The sequence below is a fragment of the Anastrepha ludens genome, chromosome 2 (genome assembly GCF_028408465.1).
Source record: "Anastrepha ludens isolate Willacy chromosome 2, idAnaLude1.1, whole genome shotgun sequence".
Classification (NCBI taxonomy): Eukaryota; Metazoa; Arthropoda; class Insecta; order Diptera; family Tephritidae; genus Anastrepha; species Anastrepha ludens.
The window spans coordinates 97,689,674-97,716,880 of record NC_071498.1 but is presented as its reverse complement, the minus strand read 5'-3'; the positions used below and the strand labels follow the sequence as shown (position 1 = coordinate 97,716,880).

General features: G+C 35.4%; 1 protein-coding gene across 1 annotated transcript; it reads right to left on the bottom strand.

The window, feature by feature from the left end:
- Window positions 1–1,140: 1,140 nt before the first annotated feature.
- Window positions 1,141–27,207, bottom strand: LOC128858683 (neuropeptide CCHamide-1). The gene is made up of 4 exons (XM_054095149.1): window positions 26,976–27,207; window positions 5,591–5,626; window positions 5,384–5,517; window positions 1,141–2,162 (listed from the first exon to the last, which is right to left on the bottom strand). The coding sequence occupies exons 1-4, from the start codon at window positions 27,037–27,039 to the stop codon at window positions 1,695–1,697; spliced, it is 702 nt and encodes a 233-aa protein (XP_053951124.1). The 5' UTR covers window positions 27,040–27,207; the 3' UTR covers window positions 1,141–1,694.

The window sequence follows — 27,207 nt, the reverse complement described above, 5'->3', positions numbered from 1 at the left end:
GTTTAATTGGATAGCGGGGTAGTGGTAGAGGAGTATTTGATGTCTTTCACTGTCTTTGAGAACAAAATGCATGTCTGATTTTATCGGAATATAATTTTATAATTATCAGAATGCGTTGAAAGCAATCAATGCTGTAAGGATCTTTAACGTGTTTAGTTTTAATTTATCGTTTAGAAGCAAACTATTGGCAGCAAAGGTGTTTTTGAGAATAATTTCCTAAAGAGTGAGTCCAATCATTGTGATTAGGTCTGGCAATGGCATATTCCTGTTATTGTTTTAAGAACATCAGAGTAATAAGTAGTTAATTACAACAACTAAAACAAAAATATCGCCACTAAAAAGTTGTGGGTGCATAATTGTGTACATCACTGTATTCTAAATGCGCCTGTTACTATGCTTTGCACTTCTGTATTGGTGCGAAAATACCACTAACCTACTCGGCTACCAGTTTTTCGCCTACAATTTGTTCTTCAACTTTTTAGTTGTAATTTCTTCTTCGCTGCCGAATTTCATAGTTTTCGCCACTTTCCTAACCTCACAAGATTTACTTTCCTTCCTCTTACTTCTATTCATTGCATTAGTTTTTATTAGATTTTGTTTAATTTTCATTTTTCAAAAGTTCTTCTTTTATTTTATGTATGGAGTTCTTAAAGTCCCCTGTCAATGGCACGCTTGACAGTTTTGGGGTTTTTTCGCATCACGGCAGCCTTGCACTTTAAGTTCTTTCCAAATTGCAGCACAACATTAAGAGATTGCAAAATACTCACGGTTTATTCCGGTAGTGTTTCGTACTTAGTCAGCCAATGAATTTATTACAGCTATTGGCTGAATTAAATTTTAAACTATTTAAGTTGAAATTTTAGGAAGTATTTCGGTGTCTTTTATATTTTACGCCTTTGGTTTGAATATTGGTTTAAGCGAGCGTAGAAGTGAATTGACTTCCAAAATGAATATTTTGAAAAACAATAAAGCCATTTTCATTACGAGTATTACTTTACAGTGCGAAAAATATAAAAGGCACCATATTTGCGGACATATTTTTTATAATTTATACCATTGTAAACTTCATACATTAAGTATGCCTCCAAATAAAACGAAAAGTGTTTGTCTATACTAACATATGTGTATGTTTGTATGTTTTTATTTAATTCATTCAATTTTGAATCGTTAATAATACTGATGCATCCAGCCCATTGCATCAATATTACTTATAATAATATATGTAGATGGGTTGTTAATTTATTTTAAATTTTATGGCGATTGTAACCTGATCATAATATAGGCGGGAATTTACAAATACTTTATATACATACGACAAAATACAATTAATCGATTTTTGGGAAAAAATTCTCAACAATATTTCGTTTAATCTTAGCTAAAGCAACACTAAAGTACACGAATATATTTTTCTTATAATAAAATGTTTACATTCAGAGCCTTTGAAAGTAATTTTAATATTTTAGTATTTCACATTATTTATTCAGTTTCATGTGCAATCAAAACAAAGACATATATGCATTTATGTACTTATACATATGAATATATGCGCTTGTTTCGAAGAATATCCTTTTTTAATTAACTTTGTTGTCCTCCTATAATTCGTATTTTTGCCAATTATCTGGATAGTCGTCAATCATTTACTCCGCCAATGCCATATCCCACCCTAACTTTTCATTTCATAGTTTTCTGCAACTCTATTGAAAATCATAGTAAACGCCGGCATCATCTACTCTGCCGCCCCCCGCTAGCTGGCCAAATTGTTGAATTAACTCATTTTCGGCATTTCGTGTTGGTAACTCCAGCGGTGCTGCATCTGTCAACGCCAATTGTGAGTTACCGAAAGTGTGTCGAAATCCAAATATGGGCAACTTCCGCCAGCGTTCAATATGTCGAGGATACTTCCGTTGCTGTTGTAGTTGCCGCGTTTGTAGTTGTTGTTGGTGTTCTTCCCGCGAATCATCAATATTGCTCACCCGATTGTTATTGTCAATCGGTAAGTGATTGCTCTCACTCTGGCCTAAGTGTGTGGAGAATTTTAGACGCTGTTGTCCCATGTAATTGCGAGTTTTTGTAGAATCATTCGAATCGGCTGAAAAGTCCTCTGCGCTAAAGACTCTGTTTGGTGAAGTTTCAGCTGAAGTGAGCGCCTCATCGAAATCGAACTGCGTAGAAAAGGAAATCAAAGAGGAAACAATGAACGTTTTGATGGGTGAATATAATTTGTAAGTGACTATTTAGATAGATACTATAGATACCATTAAAAATATCAGAATTATAGAAAATATATCTTCTAATAGCGGTTGCCACGCAATGGCAAGCCACCGAACGAATTTTTCCTTGAAAAAATTTCTCACGTGAATGGAGGGGTAATACCATTGATACCATTGTAAGTCTCTCCATTTGTAGAACACCTTAGCGATGCGCATAACAAATTGGCGGAGAAGCTCTGCCAAACACCTGATAAAAGATTTACATGTATACTGATATACAGGGTTTTGTAAAGAGGCGGGTTGTTGCTGACAATCGGTGTGAGCATAGCCGACATTTTGACGATGTTTGTGAAATCTGTTGCTTGTATTAACCAATACTACTAAATAACTAAGACATGTCACATGATTGAGCGAGACGTAAAAATAATACAACTTTATTATGAACGATTGAGGGGATGATTATCTCTTGAGGGCGGAACCTGAATTGATCACCACGATCGTACAATTTGACGCTAGAATTTATTGTTACATTTTCAGGTCCATACGAATAAGTTGATGCCGTGAAGCGCGCTTATTCGAAAACTTTTTTGGAAAATCTATAATATACGAGGTGTGCTCAAAAAATAAGGCAAACTTTCAAATTTCGCAAGCTACGATTATTATATTTTTATGTTGGTGCACTCATCTCGAAGATATGTTCACAGTTTTAGCAGTATACTTGTAGTATGTTTAGTTTGTTTGTGAGAGGCATAAATAAGACAAGTGTTTTGCGTGCTCATCGCTGTTCTGCTATCGACTCTCGGCTCTTCCTGACTCTTCTTTTGGGACGATTGGGCTTTGGTTTTGATGTCATAACCATATACCCATGATTCGTCACCAGTTATGACCCTTTTAAGCAAATCTGGATCATCATTGACGTCATTCAACAATTCCTTAGCGATGCTCATGCGATGTTGTTTTTGGTTGAAATTCAGCCAACGAGCTTTGCTGCCACACGCTTCATGCCCAAAATTTCCAAAATGATTGCATGGCATGAACCAACCGATATGCCAACATCCTCAGCAACTTCACTAATTGTGATTCGTCGATTCTCCATAACAATTTTTTCACTTTTTCAACATTTTCGCCGGTTGCTGATGTGCTGGGGCGTCTAGAGCGAGCGGCGTCATTCACACCTTCTCGACCTTCTCGACCTTGTGCCACTTGTAAATATTTTTTTGACTCAGAGTTTCAAGTGTTTTTGATCACTTAGTTCCATTTTTTACTTAAAATTTGATGCAACTTCTTTGATCCATTTTTTCGATAGCAGAAAACACCTTTTTTTCGATAACACGTAAAACACTTGTCTTATTTATGCCTCTCACAAACAAACTAAACTTGCTATATTGCTATAACCATGAACATATCTTCGATACGAGAGTACCAACATAAAAAAATAATAATCGAAAGTCGAATGTACGTAGCCCGCGAAATTTGAAACCTTCACCTTATTTTTTGAAAACACCTCGCATATTTACATACAATTATTCGAATTTGAGTTTATCTAATATATAATATTGTAATTAAATCAAACTAATTCTTGAACGTACATAAGATCGTCAGTTTTAATGTAATTATTTTTACTTTCTTTAAAACTTTGAAATTGGTCAAACAAATTCTTGATACACTATAATTAAACAGTACTGAAATTTGAACAGTTCCGAGAGATTTTCGCAACATAAAGATATTCTCCTTGAGTTTCGAACACATTTTACCGGTACTTCTGCGAGCCCTGCTAAAATGTGCTAATTTAAAATGTTCAATAATAATAAATAATAGTTACATAAAAGAATGACCAGTATGAAAAGTAAGTCCTGAGGAAGCCTAATCTTTGCAATAGAAGTTAGAGGAATCTTTTCATTGAACTGTACCAAAAAGATATTGTACATTACCGAATATACAAATATACAACGCAACATATGGTTTAAAATTAATCACCCTATAGACGGCCGCCGTAGCCGAATGGGTTGGTGCGTGACTACCATTCGGAATTCACAGAGAGAACGTCGGTTCGAATCTCGGTGAAACACCAAAATTAAGAAAAACATTTTTCTAATAGCGATCGCCCCTCGGCAGGCAATGGCAAACCTCCGAGAGTGTTTCTGCCATGAAAAAGCTCCTCATAAAAATATCTGCCATTCGGAGTCTGCTTGAAACTGACGCATGGACTGAAAATTCCCAGGCCTAATACATAGATAGCACTAATTTTATCGCATTCGCCTCCTTTTCATTTAGTACTAACTTTAAAAATACAACTGTTAAAATTTCATTCCAATTTTATTGTGCTAAGAGTAACTCTATTTTTTTATTTTCAAAATAATGGAACAAAAAGAATTTCGTGTTTTTTATTTTACACTGCTTTTTGAAGGGGAAAAATACCGTTCAACCGAATCAATGACTTGAAAAGTGTTATGGAGACTCCAATCCATCAGAAACAACAATAAAACGATGGTTTGCTGACTTTAAACGTGGCCGTAGCGACACTGATGTTGCACAACGAAGTGGACGTCAAAATGAGGCGGTAACACAAGAAACATAAAAAAAATCCGCTGTGAATGGTCGAAAAGTGAAGTCGCGTGGCTTTTATTTTGCATGAGCATTTGACTATGGGAAAGCTTTGTTCAAAGTGGGTGCGGCGTTTGGTCATTGTTGACAAAAACAACAACTTGTGCGTCCAAACAATGACAAAACTATAAGAATTGAAATTCGTATTGCTCCCACATCCACCGTATTCGCCAGATTTGGCTCTGAGCGATTACTGGCTATTCGCAGAGCTAAAAAACGTATTTCCTTTGTTACGCCTTTCAGCCTTACACTTTTCAGCCTATGTGTTATTATGGAATGTATAACGAAATTTGAACTGAATCGTCACAGATTCGAGCTCTTCAAGCCTGCATTTATCCTCCTCTCTCTTGTTCTCTTTGGATCATAGGCTGTGGCAAAACTCATAATACGCTTTGTAAGTACAACCAGTTTCACTTCCGTACTCTAGTTATTGGAAGGTGTTTGATGTTTTTTATTTTTTTCATAAAAAACACACACACATACACGCACATACATATGAGTTTAATATACTCTTAAGCTTTTGAGTCGAAATACTTTACATACCTACGTACATACTTATACCTACTTACCTTGTTCGCCACAATTCGATTTGCGTTATCTTCACCTAACACATTTAATTGGTTGTTGCGTAAATTTCTCGATCCAGATTCGCGCTGAACTTTATTACCACCAACTACTTGGCCACTAGAACGTTTACCATGAGCTGTTTCAATAAAGATGTTTCAAATCTAAATAGCGGAAATACAAAAATACAAGTACATTCTTTCAGCACTCACCACCCCAACATGAATGTCCATACTCCAAACAGGAACCTACAGGAGCATCAAAAGAGAAAAACATAAAATAAAAGTATTTAAAAGTTTAAAGTCTGTTAAGTCTTTGCTTCCGCTGCCACTTATTAAGGCGTCAAATTCAATTCAAACCTATATTGCTACAAGCTCTATTTTAAAAGTACAACAACTAAGCACATCATAGAAAATATCAGAACCCATAAATAACAATTTGCCGCAAACTTGTTGCACTTTTGCCACAACATTCAAGCTGCTTTGCTTTCTTTCACTTCGGCTAAAACAAATACAGGGTATTTATAACAATGTTTTATGTTCTCGTTATGTCTTAGCTGTCATCACAGTGTCAGCTGTCAGACAGAAATGTAGAGACTTTTTAATAAATATGCCAAAAGGTTTTGTTTATATATAGATTGGGGAAGATTTGGTGGGGGTTGATAAATAAACATATCAATGAAATGGACCACACCAAATTTGAGAGCGAAATGGAGTAAATTTTTTTTTGTAAGATGCGCAAAGAAGAACACTCAAATTTTATTATGTAGAAGTATGTACAGCTTATTATGCTATGGTATTAAAAACGTTGATGCATTTTTAAGCCCAATAAGTTATTTTGGTCTTGACTGATTACTAAATTTAGGCATTCGCAATTTTACGTGTTTTAAAGAAAAAGTACAACAACTAATATAAAATGTATGTCCAGTACCGGACATTTTTTACTTTGCCAATTCGGTAATTTTATAATGTCGGGTCTGTAATACAAAAACTTTTTTATAGAGTTTATGTGCTACTTGTATTATATTACCTTTTTCTTTCATATTTTCAAAGGTTGAGATCATTGAACGCGCAAAGAGAAAGTTGTAAGATTTTACTGTACAACGTGTTTTTTTGTTTCTTTCGTCATTCGTCTCTGCAAATAGTGAACCAATTATTCCAAGGCCTGTTTACAGTACCCAGGTTGTTCAATATATCAAGGTCAACATTTTTCATTGAAAAACTTATTTTATTTGCTATAAGATAGACGAACAGAGTAGTTATCGATGGACAATATTTTGAATAAATGAGTTGTGCAGACTTTTGTTTAATAAATGCTTTCACATTTAAAGCTCGTATAGGGATACGCCTTCAACTATATTTTTCATTATTTTATTTCGAACATCCTCTGTGATTTATGTACATACATATATGCACATTTCTTTCTTATGTCCCGCAGCTTTCAAAGCCATCGCTTTCCGCTGTGAGTTAATCTTGACTTTCACCTTTTTTAAATGTTTAGAAACTTCCAAACAAACTATGTAGCGGTTACGAACAATTTTTAACTCAATGAGTACAAATAATTTAGGTACGCATGAATATACATACATAAGTATGTATCTAGTCGATATGAAGGGTGCTTTTGGGATATTGTGATACGAGTATCTGTAAACTTACAAGTATACAAAAAACAGAATTTTGACATTTCTGTTCTCTGACAAATACCTACAGCCGGTCGAGCAATGTTTACAATATATCATACTTTCCAAAATACAAGTTGGTGCAAAATTAACAATCCAACTTTGGTTTTCGATAAACTTTTTTACAAAAAAATTCTATTATACACCCCCTACTCTAAGGGTGCATGCGAACAATTTGGGTTTGGGCTTATTTGAAAGAGCAAAGTTCAACCTTCAATTACTGGCAATAACGAAGATCGTAGCACGTCAGGGTTCTGCTCCACAATTTTTGAAAAATGGCCAAATACGCTATTTTTAGGGGTTTCAACCCCCTTTTTTTGAAAACCTGACGAGATGGAAAATTTTTGAACTCGGATTCGTGCTCAGCGCGAAAATTCCCTTCGGGAACACTAGGTCACATCTTATTCGCATCAGAAAAATTGAAATTTGCAGGGCAGTGTTATGTGCTACCTTGTATTTTAAATGGAAATTTGAGTAATTTTTTCCAAAAAAAAATTGTTTACTTCTTTTAAGCATTTTTATATTTTTCTATATTGCTTAGTAAATCATATTTTAAACTTATGTATATTTTTATTTATAGTATATTAGTTAGCACCATACAATGGCGGTTTTTCATATTTTTCAGATCTAACCGCTCAGTTAAGGGTGGAATAAAAATATTTTTATTGAAATCAGTTATTGAATATTAGTTATTGATTGATTACAAGACCAGCTTTAAAAGGTAAAAAAGTCTTATGAACTAAAAATGAAAGCCTTTGAAAAATATTTTTTAGATGCGGTGCGGTACTAGGTATTATTATTAGGCCAAGCGAATTATACACGGTTTTAGCAAAGGATCCCTGGAGATGCTGATGCAGAGGCAGTTTGCTAACCCTCAGATATCAGTAGGCTCCAAGAAAAAATATCTCACAAAGATAGAGCCTTCGTTCCCTTCAAATTAACTAAACCGAATAGCTTGGTTCTGGACATGTTGGCATAATTACTTATGTACCTATATGAAAGTATAGAAAGCCAACTGGCGATCAAGATTGTTTATAGTTATCTACTTAACTTGTAGGCTCGTGTGTTTAACAAGGTTAAAACGTGACCTACTCAATATCGAAATTTGTGCTATATAATTCCAATCAATTTTAATTGCAAAACTACTTATATAATACTATTATAAATAATAAAACCTGTAGAATTCTTTTTTCAAGGGGAGCAAGAATAGTGAAGAAGTGTGAAGAAATGTGATTCCTTGAACTCAATGCGCTATCTTAATGTCACTATCTGCTGAGTTCCCGGGTTATTACTAAGTTGGCCAATAAGTTTTGAGGTTCGATAAGAGAGGATGTTGCTAGTAGCCTAATTCTGTTTGTTATTTTGGCACACTCTTCATATGAACGTATGTGATGTTTCATTTCAATCTGCCAATTCATCTTTGATTACAAGCCATTTAGTATCGACGTATTTTCTACAATGGAAAAAATCAAGTATGGTCCAGTGATTGAATTTTTATTTTTGGGAGGTTTAAAAGCAAAGGAAATTTATAAACGAATGGTGGAAGTGTATAAGGATTTTTTGCCATCAGTTAATACAGTAGAAAGATCGATTGCTGAATTTAAACGGGGTCATACAAGCCTTGATGACGACGAGCATTAAAGATGTCCTAAAACAGCAACAACATCAGAAATCGTGGAATAAATTCAGAATAACATATTGGAAAATCGTCGTGTGACTCAAAGAGATTTAGTAGAACCCCTAGGAATCTGCTTGGTAAACAATATTTCGACTGAAGTATTGGGTTTCAGAAAGCTGTGTGCACAATGGAACAAAAACACATTCAAACGCGACTTTCTCAGCAACATTTAGAGCGTTTCCAAAGGGTAGAGTTGATTTTGTGCGTCGATTCATCACGAGACTTGGGTCTATTACTATGACCCCTAATCAAAACAAGAGTCTAAAGAGTGGTGTGAACCTGGTTCTTCGGCTCCGAAGCGAGTTCGTGTCCAGAAATTAGCCAAAAAGATGTTAGCAACAGGTTTTTGGGAGGTGAAAGGAATCTCTCAAATTGGTAAAACAATAAATTCTGAATATGATTGTAAATTTTTAGACGAACTAAAAACCAAAAAAATCGTAAAAAAGAACCCAGTTTGTAAAAGAAAAAAATTATTTTTCATCAGGACTATGCACATTGTCACAAGAGCATTTTGGCAATGGTTAAAATCCATGAATTAATGTTCGGATTGTTGGTGCATTCATCGTATTCACCAGGTTTGGCCCTTAGCAACTTCCGTCTGTTTCCAGACTTAAAAAAAATCATGCGTGGAAAGCGTTTTTCATCAAATGATTAGGTCATAAGCATATTTTGCAGCCCTTCAGATATTCACTTTAAGGATGGAATTCATAAATGGGAGTCTCGTTGGAACAAGTGTATTGATGTTCAGGGAGACTATGCTGAATAATATGACTCGGAAACGCAAATCAGCGAAGAAGAGAGCTCTATACTCGTAAAACTAGCGTTTTGAGATTGAAAAATTGACGAATATATCATAACCATAGCCTGCGTTATAACTGGGTAGTGTGCTACTGCATCATCCGATTATGGCAAAACACAATTTTCCTCTGCAAAAGTTGTCAACACAAAATAGAGGTGGAATCAACTTACTGCAGTCAAATGCAATAGCATTTGTAGCCACGCTATGTGCAAGCCACTAATCTGGCGGAGATAGCGGAAGTAGAAGTATTGGACCACCTGAATTTTAGCTAGCATAATAACATACTAACATTGGGTTAGAGGGATGTGCGCTCTGGGAGTACTATATGGTTTTCTCGTGTACGCCCTATTATTATTTCATAATTCTATCAATGGTTAGGAATGGATTTAAGAAATAGAATGAGAAAGGTTCTTGTTTTTTGTTAAAAAAAAAAATTCAGGAAATGTAAATGAAATTCCAACACAAAAAAAACCAAAAGGTGTATATACTGCAATAATATAAGCGGAAGTGCACATGTATCTTATTCTCATTAGAAAGACACCAATATAACTTTTCCAGTCCTTCCACCACAAACCATACCTTACTGCTTTATAATAGTATAATTCTTCGAAAATACTCTGACTTAAGGCCATTAGGCTTTTAATTTTCGGCTTATGATCTTAGTCCTTTAGCCTACCATAGCCGCCAACATTTACTGCAAGCCCTGATTTGTGTCCCACAAACTCAACTCCATAATTTCGTAAATGATATACTGCTACTATTAGCGTAAAAGCTCTATAACCTTAGATTAACTAACATCAATGGCACACAACAACAGTAATAATGCGCAAAACTACGTAAGGAAATGTGAATACAGAAATGGTACGTTAAAAAAGAAAAACATTCCTGCACTCATACGAGCGTTTGGGAAGGTGAGCACATGTGTTAGTAAATCTTTTTGAAATGAATGCGGCTAAGTGTGAATGAGTTGTGTGAGTCTGTGTAGATATATTAACAATACGTTGAATGCTAACCAAACTACAGGTACTTCCATGGAGAGTTATTTGTCATGGCTTATGATCGCACACATAATGCATGTTGCCAGCTGAGAGCGTACATATGTACATATATACAACATGAATATGTAAAGGGTGTCTTTTAAGAGGTGCATATAGTACTTTTTCTCTCAAACAAAACCTAAAAACAAAAAAATTGTCTATATTTTTTATTAGTTTTGTTGTAGCCGAATGCGTGGGTGCGTGACTACCATTGGGAAGTGTTCAGGTTCGAAATCACGGCTATGAAACACCAAATGATAGACAACAAGTTTTTTCTAATTTCTTCGTAACTACTTTTTATGAAAATCATTCGCTCGGCGCAGTTTTGTACCTACTAATAATTTGTCGCTTGGTTTGTCAGCATAGACTGGTGACTTTCTTAGAATTAGATGACTAAAAGTTCGTACCAAAAAGTGATAATTTAACGCGCTGTATGACAAGCTGCACTGCCTTCCTTGATCATTTAATCCTTAAATGATAGGTACTGATGTCGGCGACCAAAATATCTATCACGAATTCTTTGTCTGTAACTCTTATCAATGATGATTTGGAAAGATGAATTAAATACGACTTTGACCTGCAAAATGCACCAAAGGAAGAACTCCTTGGGAACATTGATGAAAATATACCAAAAAATGCGGAAGTTTGCCATTGCCTGACGAGGAGCGTCCGCTATTAGATGAAACTTTTTCACTTTTTTGATATTTCATGCCTGGAGATTCGAACCTAGGATCTACCGAATACTGGTCACTCATCAACCCATGGAGATTAGTCGAGATTAATATTCGTCAATATTCTTACTCAAAAAGTCACTCAGCCAGCAGTGCATATACCGTAAACAGTGTGAGGGGCTTTGTAAAATTTCAACAGAAATTTCAAAAATGTTTCCTTAGAAAATTAAATTGACAGATGTCCGCATCGAAAGTTCTATGCGTGTAAAAAAGCACCCGTTATGCACCTACATGTGTTTGAACATTGGTACTTTGGAGCATCTGCAAGTGCGCAGGCTACCTCAACAACCCCGCGAGTATTGCGAAATACAATGTGAACTTACCTGTGTATTTTCATTTCTTCCTATTACGATGTTATTTTTTCCTTAGAAAACGTATGCAAAACTACGAGCTTAATTTTAGTCCACGTCAACTCAAAAGTATTTACAAAAAACCATTTACGTCGAAGGTGATAATTTTTTCACCAGCTAACACGTTATCTCATCTTACAAATTACTGCATCCCCCACCTTCACTTTTGACAATAAAAATAAAAAGTGCACAAAATCTCTTGGAATGACTGCATTTGCCAGTCTGTGCGCAAAGTAATCTTTTTATGTTACGCCTCGCTTCGGCCACGCGCTTTATCATGAAATTTTTTCTTACTCAACAGACATAAATAATGGGCGTTGATATGAACTGCATAGATGCTAATGCAGCTGTGGCCTTATGCCACTGATGCGCTAATGCAGGCTAAGCCAGAAGAATTTGTATGAATTTGCAACAAAGCGAGCGTTGTTTTTTTGTGATTTTGATTTGAGGTTGCAAATTTTTTGCAACTTCTTAAATAACTACTGTAATAATAAAGGCAAGAACAGTTCCAGAACGTGTACTCAATCACTACTTGGTTATATTTTTAACTATTTGCTTAAGGCTCTGTTGCTCGAGGCTTATTAAATTAAATACATAGAAATGTATGATACTATTTTTGTGTTCGCTCTAGTAATATACCGGTGATTTGAAGGGGTATATGTTTTTTATCTAACGTCAAAAATGTTCGTACCGAAAAAACAGCATATCATATATTATATTGATCAATTTTTACGGTAATCACGCTCCATCAAATACAACTTGTAAAGAGGGGTTTCGACGCCCTCAATGTAGCAATTTTGACGTGAGTGATAAAGATCGCGAAGGGGCACCGACAAAAATTCGAAGATACTCAACTACAATAATTATTAGATGAGGACGCATGTTGAAACCTATGTCTAAAGAGTTGGATGTTGACAGATCAACTGTCGGTAAATGTTTGCACGCTATGGGAATGGTCCAGAAAGCAGGTAACTGGGTGCCACATCAATTGAAGGAAAGAATAACGAGAGACGTTTGGTGACGTGTGAGATGCTTCTTGAACGGCAGAAAAAAAAAGGTTTTCTGCATCGCATCGTCACTGGCGATGAAAAACGGATCTATTGTGATAACTCTAAGTGCCGAAAATGTTGAAGCCTGCCAGGTGAACCAGATCCATCGACAGCGAAAAAAATAATCATGCTTCAAAGGTTATGTTGTGCATCTGTTGGGATCGGAAGGGTGTCATCTGTTATGAACTCCTTAAACCATCACTGGCGATCGTTATCGACTGCAGCTAATGCATTTGAATCGAGTTCTCAAAGAAAAGCGGCCGGAATGGGACGAGAGACATGACAAACTGATTTTGCTGCATGACAACGCCAGGTCACACGTTGCTAAATCGATCCAGAAATATTTAGAGGGACTAAATTCGGAAATCTTCCCCTACATGCCGTATTCCCCAGACATTGCACCTTCGGATTACCATCTGTTTCGATCAATGCAGTCAGGTCTTATTGGATAGCGGTTCACTACCTACGAAAGCATCGAAAACTGGCTCAATGAATGGATCACGCCAAAAGAACTCATATTTTTCTTCAGAGGAATCTGCTGCCTGAAAGATGGAGTAAAGTTGTAACTTCCAATGGCACATACTTTTGACTAAGACAGACTAGGAGCGGTAGATTTCATTCTTATACGTACCATACAATAGATGGGTTCATCGATGTGTTTCTTAGGGCTCAATGTGGGGCAGAAGAATATATCCCCTATGCCCTAAAGATTATTTTACCTATTTATATAGGGCGCTTCGGCGCTCGGTGCAAAACTTTAAATGAGTTTTTCTCAAAACTATGATTTTTGAACTGGTGATCACTATAACTTAAAAACCGTTTGGTAGATTTCAATAAAATGTATACTGCTTTTGAAAAACATAAAAAACTCGTGCCTGGTTGAAGGATTTTTTTTCAAAAATTTAGATTTTTGAAACAATTAATTGTCTGTTTTTTTCTCGAAAATCTGAAAAATATTTCCTGAGGCCGCTATATTGTTAATTTCGAAAAAAATTTTCTATCAGGCACTATTAATAAAATTAATTTCTCTTGTCCGATTGATTTAAGATAAATCTCCAAGGACTTGTGATGATCATCGAGAGGGGCATCTGGAGAAACGGGCTCCACACAAACAGCGATAACTTTTACAATTATTAATTGTTTATTTTAATTTTGCTAAAGACGCATTAGTGCTATGTTTTTATTTTTGTAAAATAAAGCAATTGACTAGCAAAAAAAATTATTGAAAATCATTATTTTTCGGGCCTCTGACTACCCCTAACCCCTTAAGTTTTCACAAAAACATGAACTATTTTATTAATGAGACGATTTCCATGTATTACTTAGTCGTATTCAAACGGAAAACTATAAATATAATATATTTTATCTACTCATTGTGCCTGTAGGTGAAAACAATGAAGCAGACCACCCGAAAAAATCTCACTTTAAATAGTTAGTATGAAAATATTTTTGGGTGCCTTTGTATGGTTAGAATTTTACCAATCAGTCAGTGTTGTGAATTCCATGAGTTAGCAAATGAATTAAAACAAACCTCGAAAAAATTAATTTTTTGTACATGTATGTTATATGAGCTTACCAAAATAAAATGTAAATATAAAAATTTGAAATATTTTGTTTTTTGAGGCGTCCGGCATTTTTTTGTTTTGTATTTACATGAAAACATGAACCGGTTCTTAAGCATAACTTTTGAAGAATATTAAATGCAAGCAAAATTACTCGCATATTGTTTTTTTTACTCATTCTGGCAGTGCCAACAATGCCACAAAGGCGAAACAGTCTATCAACCCCTATCACAATCTAAAAGCATCCTCTGCCAGAGCACCTTAATTTAGCTTACTGCTTCATTTAATTGGGATATTTACTCGTTTTCTATTCGTTTCATAAATATATTTTTTTATTCTGTAATAACCCATCGCGCTCTCTCGAAGCATACTTTCAGAGTTTGCTAATGTCTGAGGGTTATGTCATTAACAACCCAAATCAATGTTTCGCTCAAGTAAAGGTTACTTCCTAAAGATTGCGATGAGGTATGCGGGTGGCATGTGTTTCGGCAGCACTTTTTACATAATCGCCCGCCTTGGAGGCCGGCCTCTTGGCAACAAGTGCACGTACATTTATTCTGCTATCAATGTGCAAAAAAAAAAAATCGAAACTTGTTGCTGTCATGTAACTGAGGGTTGAAAGGGATCTGTTATCTTCCTCGGCGAATGCCTACTTATCGGCGTCATTAACCATAAATCATTGTGTGTGTACGCACATGTCAATCGTTTAATTCTATGCTTAGCGTAACACGTACTTGAAAGATGTGCTCAACTTATTGCCAACCGATATGCCTGGCACTGCTCACATATGTGTGTGGGTATGCATGTAGGTATATACGTACTCTGCAGTAAAAAATGGCGACAGTCTCCTAAACAGCTAGTGCCGTATTAAACATTTCGTGCATACAAGTGCAAAACGGATGGAGAGTTGGATACTTGCTTAAAGAGTTGACCGCGGCTTTTGCTGCAGTTGCTTGCTCCAATCCGGTGGTCAGGATGATTTGCTTTTTAAAGTTAAAAAAATATACAATATATAAATTTTGTGTAGCTGTTTTTCTATATATATTTCTTAAATATATCAAAATTTTGTGAATTTATTTAAACAAACTATTCTAATTGTGATAAAATAAAAAAATTCCAAGTTTTGAGCTTAAGAATTTAGAATTATGTAATTTTAGAAAATATTTTAAATCTAGGTTAGGTTAGGTTGTGCTATCTGATCTGTAAAAAAATCTCATTTAGACCCCTAGGGACCGTTGTGTTGTCAGTGCTATGTATCTGGAGTAGAAGATATCATTTTTACGTAATTCTTAATGCACGTCTTCGCGAGTTTTAACAAGTCGTTCAGCCTTTTATTAGCAATATCCTTCAAGGATGAAAAATATGTTGATCATGGACAGATTTATCGAGTTCTACAAAGACCAGGGTAGTGGCAAAGTTGGTATTTCAAAGTACCCCTAACATTCACTTTGTTGCATGTGTTACACGCATCGTTCTGGATTCGTCCCGTCTGACAGTGTCCCGTCAGTACTCCAACCAATATTTTGTACTCGTTCCTAGCCAGTGATAAAATAAAGTTTGCAGTTTTGGTATTCAAGCCCTTAGCATAATTTTGGCAGTTTCGTATGTAATAAAATTAGAATTTTCCACTTTTTCAAGTTTATAAGCCGAAACCTTTTTAATGTTACGCCAATATTCTACCCTTTAAGTTACGTTAAGTTGAGTTAAGTTAAGTTATGTCAAGTAAAGTAAGTTATGTTAAGTCGAGTTAAGTTAAAGTATTTTTCCGGAGAAATTTAAAGCACTAACTAGGCTGCTCGAAATGTAACCAGTTTAGAACGCGTCGTGCATATGGAAAAGTTCCGCTTTGTAAGACTTTGTCGTATAAAATTGCATTAAAACAATACCATTCCCTAAGACACCAGTTCTATGCCAGTTCAATTGACCGCAGGGTAAGCGCAATGGTCACACATATGTGCACTTAAGTGTATGTACGCACCTATTCCTTTAATATAGCTCATTAAGCTCACATTGACATTTAATAGCCAACTAGAATTAGTTAACTGTTGTTTGACGATACTCTGAAAAGCAATTAAGTTTTTGAGATTTTAATGGTGCTCGTATCTCGAGTTCTATATAAAATATCTCACGAGGCTAAATAAAGAGCTTTATTATTATGTGCTATGAGATTTAGTAAAGTTTTTAAAGGGAATGTGCATAGAGTTTATGTTTTCGCATTTGCTTTAACTTAGAAAATTTATTTAATTACTCTACTAACCCTTGACTGTCATAATTTAAAGCGCTATTTCCAATGTGACTTGTTTGATAATATAAACTCTGCCAAAAACTGGCACATATCCGATTTATCAGCCCTCCGATATCGCCGATGAAAATCTCTTTCAGTTTTACCAACAGTTTCTTAACCGCGATATGACAAAACTGAGGAAAAATGTTTGCATTTCCCTACTCCGGACTATGCAGTAATAATAATACCAATGCATTTGCTTGCTCATATCAGTCCCTTTAGAAAATATGATAAATATTTGTCCAATTAGCCCTGTATTTAAGAACAGTCAAAGTGAACGAAAGAATAATTAAAGTCCGATTTAGCCAGAAATTGTTTTCTTTTGCCCACTTCAAGTATAGTGTTTCCATTTCATAAGAAAGCTTTTTTTGTTTTGTTTGTTCCTTTTTGCTAACTTTCACGAAAGCAGAAACTTTCTGTATGTCTTGCCTTCTGTTGCCGTTATTTTATTTTGCAAAATACTTGCACATGAAAATAGTTAATAACCACGATGATTTTTAAATTTTCAAAACATTTTATATTTCATTTCAATGTAAAGAAAAATTAGATAAAATTAATATCGAAAACGAACTTGAGGATACAAATCTTTGTATAGGACGCGACACTTCCCATATATGAAGGGTCGGGGACGCCTAAATATGATGCCTATATGTCAATAACGAATAATTCCCAGACGGTACTTTTTTATGCCAATATTGAAATTTGTCAAATAATGAGATGTACAATTTTAACTATAGAACAACGCGTTAAACTAATTGAAACTTATTATGAATCAATTTAACAACAACAAATCGCAAAATTTGTAATTTTTTGGTAGAAATAATCGTCCAAATGAGTCGACAATTTAAATTTGATAGACAAAGGACTGGTAGACCAAAAAATATAATATGGCAGAATGAAAATATTGCTGCTGTAGCGCAAAGTGTTGCTCAACATCGATATATCGACGTTTTCAACAATTAGACATTCATGGATTGACTGTTTGGCGATTTTACATTTGCATTGACATCCTTACAAAATTGAATTAACAATTGAAGCCAACAGATTATTAGCAACGCAATTATTTCTTGAATTGGTTCTTTGAACATGATTCTGGTTTTTAAGCAAAATTATCTTTACTGATGAATCTCATTTCACACAAATTGCTTGCATGTGTGGAGAACAAAACCTTCGAAAATCATTACATCCACTAAAATGTATTGCTTGGCGATCTTAATTTTCAACAGGATGGATCCACAAGTCATACAACATGAGGAAAACATTGTATTATTGCGATCTGAGTTTCCCGGTCGACTAATTTCACGTAATGGTGACATAAAATGGCCATCTAGATCATGCGATCTAACTTCAATAGACTACAACTTTGGGAGTGTTTGAAAGTAAAATCTATGTGACTAAGCCTACAGCGATTCCAGAGCTGAAATATAATATAACATTCGGATCGAGATTTTTGAACTCAATGCGATAATGTTTGGGCAACTCCTTGAAAATTTTAATTCCCGTATGACAGTGTAAGCTCTAATAACTAAGACAATGCTAAAGTAATAACGTTCACAGTGAATACATTTTTATTGCCGCCCGTCCATCTGCTTCACATATAAGAATAATAATAATTGGCTTTTACTCCCTTTGTTGGCTGTTCGGCCGGTGCCGCATAGCATATCTAGTTTAGGCTGGCGCCCAGCCGCTGACTAATTGCTCGCTACATCATGATTACGTCGCCGTAAAACGCATACAGCTCACTGTTCAATAAATTTTCTGTAGATTCTTTTCCACGAACACCCTAAGCGCTGTCTCATTGGATCCTGTCATCGTCCTTTTGATAGGGCATGATAAAAAATACTTATAAAGTATAGTTTTTATTTTTTATTTTTTACTTTTTAATTGGACCACGTAGGTCCAAAGTAGCACTTGTTGAAAAGAAATTATTCGTGGGGCTTCAAGGCTGACATTCTAGTTCTCAAATCACTAGGCGTGTTGAGATGTGAATTCGCTGATTGCTTACGTCTATGATCGTGTATTTTCGCCAACATAATTAACTTATTCCTCCCACAAAAGTAGAGTGAGTAACGGCTGTATATTGGCTACCTCGATTTTTGGAAGTAGCAGACCTGATAATGAAAATAATACTGATATACGGTTATGTATGTTATTGAGCATTTTTGATCCCATACTAGTAAGGAGGCTGCATTCGGTCAGACCGAAACTTAATATACCCGCGCACATTTTAGTAAAATTTCATTTGGGCTTACTGTAAATTTTTGGAATCTAACAAACTCGTAGTCAATGAGAGTTATAGCCTGTGGCATCAGACGGACAGACGGAAATTCAGTCATAAGATATAAAAAATGGGCGTGGTTTTTCTCCGACCTCAATAATGATTAGATCAGATTTAAATGAGATGGGGAGCAATACATGTGCCAAGGTAAGTTTAATTAAGTTATTATCGAGATGAATGTACAGGGTGCATATGGTATTTGAGGGCATGTGGTTATGTGGCTGTAACTTCCCGAAACCATTATTTTTCTTTTTGCTCTTTTTCAGATAAGGCATGGAGGACTACAACTTAACTCAAAAAATAAAAGGACTTCGCTAGAGGTTCAAATCACACCGATTTAGAAATCTCTAATTTGTGCGCCCGTTCATTCATTCATAAGGTTCGCCAAGAATTGGAAACATCATGCAGCGATGCAAAATCTGTTGGCAAACACAAAAAACAGAGGGATCGCTCTGACACTGTCCGGTCTGCAGAATTTATTCAATAAGTGTAAGCGATTATTGGCGAGGGCCTTTCAAAATCAATGAGAGCCCTCGCGAACGAGCTTAATGTTTTCAAGGGTCTTATCCGTCAAGTTGTCTATGAAGATTTCCAGTATAAATCTTACGTTATGTCCAGAAGATAGTTTATGTCGGAGCAAACACGGGAATATCGTGTTATCCAATCAATACGCATTCTAAACAAAATTAAACACTATGATGCACCTGGCATCTTATGGCTTCTTTCTGACGAAATAAATTTTGATTAAGCCGGTTCATGTTGCCATGCGTACGAGGTTCCCAGCCACTGTTATGGTTTTAGGTACAGGATATGTCATGCATTCACAGTTCTTTACTCTAGGATTTCGAATGATCTCTGCCGCATATATCGAGGTTCTAGAGGCAATAGTGGCATCCTGGATTGATAGTCTTCGCGGTGACAGCCCATATATCTTTCAGAAGGACTGTTCCCCTTCACACACAGCGATGGCGACACAATATTGGATGGCTGAAATTTTCATTGACCAAATAACATCGAACTTATAGCGGACTAACTCCACAGATTTTATTCCCTTGGATTACTATGTATTAGGTAAAGTTAATCGTAAATCCAATAAGCATCTTCATAACATAATTTTTTCTCTGATTGCATAATTATTCTTAGTATGGATAAGGAGCATGCAATCGATTCCCGATCCGGGTTAAATTTTAGAAATTCTATTGAATGAATTAATAAATGTATAATAAGTTGTGTAAAAAATTCCTGAAGTTTCATTAAATTTTCTTCAAAATAAAAGCTAATTAGTTTTACTCTCAAGTTCTTTAGCACTAGCCGTTTTTCAAAAATTTTACCTGCGTTGTATTTCTTTTCCTGGGTACATCATTTGTATCAATTTCGTTTTATTTATAATAGAGATACCACGTTCTTCTTTTCTGTTTTAGAAACTACCGATATATTGCAGTTGGACATGGTCAAGGTGAAATATGCATACTAAACTTCATTAAAGATATTAACTTTTGATCGAGTTTCCGTACATACGAAGGGCAGAAATGACTAAGCCGACTCCTCTCATCGTTCTGAGTAGTTTAGTATTTACAGGGTGAACGATATGAAGTGATTTGTGTGAAATTAGTTTTTATTGATTTCAAAGACAAAATTGTTCAAAACTGATTACAATTTTATCATATATTCACTTTAGCTCGACATGACCACCTTTTGCCTTGACTATAGCCTTCAAACGGTCAAAAAATGATTTGCATGCTGCACGAATGTGATCTTAAGGTATTTTGGCCCATTCTCGTATAATCGCTTTTTTCAGCGCATCCATACTGGCATATTTTTTAGTCCTCACCTTGCTCTCCAAAATGGACCAGATGGAATAGTCCATCGGATTTGCGTCTAGTGAATTCGAAAGCCATTGTGTGGACGAAATGAAGTGTGGAACATGATTTTTTAACCATTCTTGGTTCATACAAGCTTTATGAGACGGTGCCGAGTCCTGTTGGAACGTCCATGGTCTACGACCGAAATGTTTGCGTGTCCACGGCTCTAAGGCAGCTTCTAAAACATTTTCCCGATAATAAGTCGCATTCACTTTGACACTAGGCTCGATAAAAACGATTGGAGAGCGTCCATCAGCGATCACTGCGGCCCAAACCATTACTTGCGAGGGGAAATTGCTTCGAGTGGCCATACGTAGGCTCAAATTCTCGTAAGAGCTTTCGGTATTTCGATATTTTCAGTTCTTTGGCCTTTTTTCTTCCACTTCGACATGGATTTCGTTCAAGTCGACCCTTCACTTTCCGAACCATTTCTGGCGTTGTTGCGGTTTTTTTTGGTCCACCTCCATAGCGTTTTGCAATGCTACCAGTATCATTGTAACGTTTTATATTGCGATACACAAACATTTTATTCGCTTTGAGGTGACTGAGCTCACGAACAATGGTGGTTGTGATTTTCCAGCCAAATATAACGCATTCGCACTATTACGTTTGAATTCCATTACAGGAAAAAAAATTCAACAAAACTGATACGCGAATGCTTTTGATGGCTTATAAACAATATATTGAACTGTCATTAGAACAATTTTGACGTTGATGTCATCAGCTGTTTTACAGAAACAAGCAGTATGAAGTTGGTAACACTTCATATCGTTCACCCTGTATATATCTATTTCGGTTCCCTTACTTACAACCGTTATGTGAAGAAAATAATACGCTAGTGCGCGCTCAATGCTCAATTGCGCGCGAGATCAAAAATATCAAATACCAATCACAAATTACGGAATAAAAACTGGTTTTGTGATGCACGCAATCGGAGAAGAAGTCTGATCTCGCTGCTGTATTAGGTATGTATATCTTCTTTCAGAGGAGCCCGGACTCGAGATTATACGTATTTATATGAATTATACATCATTGGAAAGGGCCCGCATTTGCAATTTTCCCCCGGGGCCCGGATATGCTCTCTACGGCCCTGCTTCTAACTGACCTATAAATGGATAGACTTACAGTTGAATGCTGCTTCTAGCTGTGGTAGAAAAACACTCGCTATGTATTTCATGTCCGTGAAAGAAGTCGAACCTTCAACTTTTGCGCCGCCACACACAAAGTACACTCACCTGAGGACAAGAGTGAAAATACATATACAAATCGCCACTAATCTGCAATGTTGGTATGTGCATAATCTGAATTGGCGTAGATAGTAAAACGCAGCTGTCTTTTATGACCCGCTTGATGTCCAAAAATGCGCCAGCGCTTTGATCTGCATTCAACAATAAGCGTGGAAAACAAGCGAACCAAAGAAAAGCAATCATAACATATCGCATAGGTTGTTCCAGCTATGCCGATGTGTAGGATTGTGTGCGTTTTTCACGTTTTTCCCCATTGCGTAGGCGTGAGTATGCAACCAGCCGTGAATTCCGCCGGTTCTGTGGCGCAGTAGTTGTCTCAAACGCTTAATATATATTACTAGCAATGGTACACCTTGAGCAGTTCACATACATAGTACACAAATTTTTTTCTAAATGAATTTTTTTTATTACTTGTAGATGATAGTGGTGGTTGTTTTCCAGAAGGGATTAATTTACGACAGCAATTAAAACTATTCATATACTCGTATTTGTAATGTGTGATGGTGTGTGGTAATGTGTGTAAGGTAGTGTTGTTTTGGCATGCCAGTTATATGGCGGTAGGAACTCCAAGCAACACATTTGTGTCAATACAACAAAAACCAGTTAGAAGCAAAATAAGTGTTGCACACCGGACGTTAGTCGATTTTACTTCGACGTCATGTCAATGCATCAGACCCAACCTGACTCTTTGTGTAATTGCAAGCATTTATATACATACAGACATACATAGATATGTATGTGTTATTGTACATACCCTGCTAATATTATTTAATTTTGTTTTCCAGTCTGTCATTCAGTCTTTTTTTTCATAACTGATTAGATGTATTATATATATATATATATATATGTATGATGTGTTTTGGGAATTGTGCCAGTTACCACCAATACTCGTAGGTAGGTACCAATAGTGGGTTTTTAAATAGAACAACCTTATCCTGATTGTAAATTAACAAGGAAAAAAATTATTCATGTAAGCATTTAGTACTGAAAGTGCAACTTCTGGTAATCAAATATAATGTATGATCATGTTGAATATTATGAAAATTTATTTGCATGAATGATGTACCAAACTGGAGAGCGCCCTGTATGGTTAGGCAAATTTTGCAATGAATCAATAAACAAATGTGATGTACAAATGCATGACGCTTAGGTGGAGTGAATGGAGTGAAGAAATTGGGTATTTAATTACAGCGTGCAGTAATTTATTGCGCTACCAGAGCAATAATAAATGATTTGGTTGGAATACATATTTTAGTTAATAATATTGCCAATTTTAACAGTTTATTACACCGTGTAACCGCGTTTTTGGAGGCGCAAGAAGAGCTGGTAAAAAGAAAGAGAAAGTGAGAAAAAGGCTGGTTGTTGCATATATTAATTTTCTGTGGCTTAAAAATTCTTTGTTTAAAGGTTTTGTCTGAGGGGACCTCTAGTGAAATTTTATGGCAAATAATTTTCTAGAACATTTTAACCCTCTATCGTCCCTGAAAATGCTATTTTTCTTCGACTTTAAAAAAAGGGGCCAAAACGACCTTTTCGAGAGCGAGCTAATGGGTAAAAATGTTCTACAAAATTATTCGTAGTAAAATTTTACCATATAATTCCTAGCACCATGTTTCGCTTCGATATGTATTTTAACTCTATTTTTTAATTTTTTCTAAAAACACTTATCAGAAACATTGCTAATTTAAAATGGCCATATCAACGATTTTTGACCAAAGAATACAAATCGATTTTAAGATTTTGGTATATACGCCTAGGTATTTAATCCATATGAGGCGGAATGATTGCCCCCAGGCAATGACGCTCAAATTGTTGGACAGTGTTATTTGACGAATGTGATACAAATTATAAACAACTTAAACTCCTTCGGGTCAAAATTTTGTAAAGCCAAAATAATGTAATATAAAATTAATATTCTGGATATTAAGTAAGTAATACTGTAAAGAAAAAAATTTATCTTGTGTTTTTAATTCACACATTTTTTTTTTTTGGAATTCAAAAAGCAGTGATAATCATTGGCAGTTCAATAATAGTAAAGTGCCTTTCAAAAGGCGCATATAGATGACAGTAGTGAATAATTCCTAGACGGTACCTTTTTTATGTCAGCATTGATATTTGTCAAATAGCTAGATCAACATGGTCGATATTTAAGAACAATATATTGTAAAATTCGCGATTTTCTTTTTTGTGGAAATAATCGTTCGAATGAGTCGATAATTTAAAGGTTGGTGAACAAATTTCAAGAAACTGGTTCTGTCGAGGATAAACAAAGGACTGGTAGACCCAAAAATAGAATATGGCAGAATGAGAATATTACTGCTGTAGCGCAAAGTGTTGCTGGACAGTCTTCAATACCGATATCTCCACACTCTCAACAATTAGACATTCATGAATCGAGTGTTTGGCGAATTTTACATAAGGATTTGCATTTGTATCCTTATCAAATTCAATTATCACAAGAAACGAAAAATCTGAAATTTCGTGAATCTTTAGTAATGAGGGATGGAGTGTGAATCCATTTCACACTGGATGGACTCGCCAACCAACAATAATGCCATATCTGGGGAGAAAAAACCCTCGAGTAATTTCAAAAAAGTCATTATATCCACTAAAATTTACTGTTTGATTGGGTTTTTTTGGCTGGTGGAATAATTAGCCCGTTTTCTTCGAAGATGAAAATGAAAGAGCTGTTACTGTCAATGGACATTGCTAGATTTGTGCCTGAGCTTGAAGGAATAGTTATAACGAACTTTATTTTTAACAGAATAGAGCCACAAGTCACACAATATGCGAAAGCATTGAATTATTGCGATCTAAGTTTCTCGGTGGTCGATTAATTTCGCGTAATGGTAACATAAATTAGCTACCTAAATCATACGATCTAACTCCACTAGACTACTCCTTGTGGAGTTTTTTGATCATGATGCCATTTGTATTTAAAAAAAATTTTGAAGGCTGGCAGAAATTAAATTTTTACATGTTTTATTTCAAGGTCTTTGAAATACCCTTTATATCGATGTGTGCTATATAAGTACATACAGATGTAAGTGCTGCTGGAATTGCCTTCATCTTTATTTTAATTATAATTATTAATCCTCAATAAACTTTTTTTATTATTTTTTTTTTTTTTGTATTTTTTTCCATAAAATTAATTTATGTGGATTCTAGGTACAAAAAGTGAGGAATTCTATTCAGTAGGTTAATGTAGGTCAGGTTAGGCAGGCTGCTTGTTAAGACTAGACACTCGGTACCCCTAAGCCCCATTGTTAAACCTGAATTTGATTTCCACCTCCTAACTAAGTTGCTTAAGCCACTTAGATCTTTTTAAGAAGGTAACTAGTAAATTTATTAAAACATTTTGCAAATTTCCTTCTTCATAGAAATAATCGCCAAGATATTTGGAACGGCTTCTTTAAAGTGCAGGTCACTCACAGAGGAAGCTTTGTACCGACTCAATTTCTTCTTCATCTCCCCAACTCCTGCAGAAGTCATTGTGAGGTACACCCATTGTACTGGCTAGGGTGCCAATAGTAGAGAGACCCGTTATAACACGTGTGAGGACACTGGTAGTGGATCTAAAATAGACATTTTATCCTTTAAGATTAATTTTTGGCCAGTGCGCTTTGGAGACCCTGAAGTTAGTAGTCAGAGACCACCTTCTATGGGTTTCCGCAATTAGGCTCAAGTCAATCCAAATGTACAGTTCGTTTAGGGGAATGCTTATGCCCTCTACCACTCGCTGAAGGTCAAGCTCAGAGCCTTTCTTTGTACACTCACCCGCTCTTTCATTCTGTTCACTACAAATATTGCACTGCGTGAGAAGAAACATTTTTTGAATATACTTTTTCTCAGGTTTAGTCAAGTAAAAAAATCCACATATTCTGAATTTTTAATTGGCCTCCAAAATAGGGACTCAGGATCGAAAAACCAATTTTTAATAGGTTGAGTATTGAGGAATTTGAAACCTGCGCCCATTTTTTATTTTGAATAGCGTTTTAAATTACTGTTTTATTTACCAGTTCGACCCTTTTTGTTCATTATGAGTGCGATATAAGAGATTTTTCATAAAATTCTACAATAAGTCTCCTAAAATACCAAAGATCATCAAAATTCAACCTAGACGCCTGAAATAAGTTAAAACGGTAAATGTGTTTAATGGTTAATTTCGTTAGAGACAAAAAAATTCTATTGATGAGTTAGAACGTGCAAAAGAGTTCTTAACTCTCTCGAAAATAAAATGTAGACGTACACTTCCGACGTACGTTTCCGAAACATTTATATGTATTTTGTGCCTGCCCTACCAGAATCCAATGGCAGAACCTTGTATTTTTTTGGATTTCACAGTGCTGTAGATGATGTAGAATACAATTACATTGGTTGTTGTGTTTTCCACATTTTAATGAGCGCCCATTTCGTCCACCAGAAGTTGCTTTGGAAAAATATAAAACAATTGATCCAAGGACCTCAACTGGCACGTTGTCACAACAGTTGGATTTAAATCGAAAATTGCTACGTTGCTGTATCGGATGGTTTTGAGCAATCTAAACATCGAGCATAAATCAATCCTTCATACCCAAAAACCACGTACTTTACTATATTACATAATATTTTCTGCCAAAAAAAAGGCATCAAAATTTAAAAAACATATAACTGATTGGGGACTAATAACTAAAATCAAAAATAAGAAGAACATTATATTATCTTATTTCGGCACAAACTGATTGAATATTTCATATTGAACGCTCAATATAATAGTTTATGCATTGTTTGCTGTTGCTTCGTAATTCAAAATTATACTTCCTAAATTTTTTCTGAAATTTTCCCATTTTGATACTATTGTTACTAAATAAGTCAACTAAGGAAATTTATCCGAAGGTGTCACCAAGAAAACTTTCTCACAATCCCCATATTGTTTGATTATTCTAGAGCTGCAGATTTCTTCACTTTTTTCCATAAAGGACTGAAACTCCTAACTTTGCTGAATTTCATCTGGTTTTATCATTCTGGTGAAACGCTAAACATTTGTTTGTATATTAATTTACCTTTAACATCCGGCGAAAAAACTAAACCAATATAAAGAATTGCAAAAACGGTTGTGCGCCACATTTTCCAATCTAAATTTTATTTACGAATTAATGAAAACAAAATATATCACTTTCAGTTAAACATTTTTATTTTTCACAATGAAATTGCACTTGCTTATTTTTTATTTTTCCGTGTTCACGGTTTTTAGCTTTTTCCACTCACTACTGAAGCAACCGTTATACTTTTAAA

Excerpts from the sequence above, each read along its gene's own strand:
- LOC128858683 (XM_054095149.1), bottom strand. The coding sequence starts at position 27,039 with ATGTGGCGCACAACCGTTTTTGCAATTCTTTATATTGGTTTAGTTTTT. Across the intron at positions 5,627-26,975 it reads TTTTTCGCCGGATGTTAAAG|GTTCCTGTTTGGAGTATGGA; the intron begins GTAAATTAATAT and ends ATGCTCCTGTAG. Across the intron at positions 5,518-5,590 it reads TGGACATTCATGTTGGGGTG|CTCATGGTAAACGTTCTAGT; the intron begins GTGAGTGCTGAA and ends TTATTGAAACAG.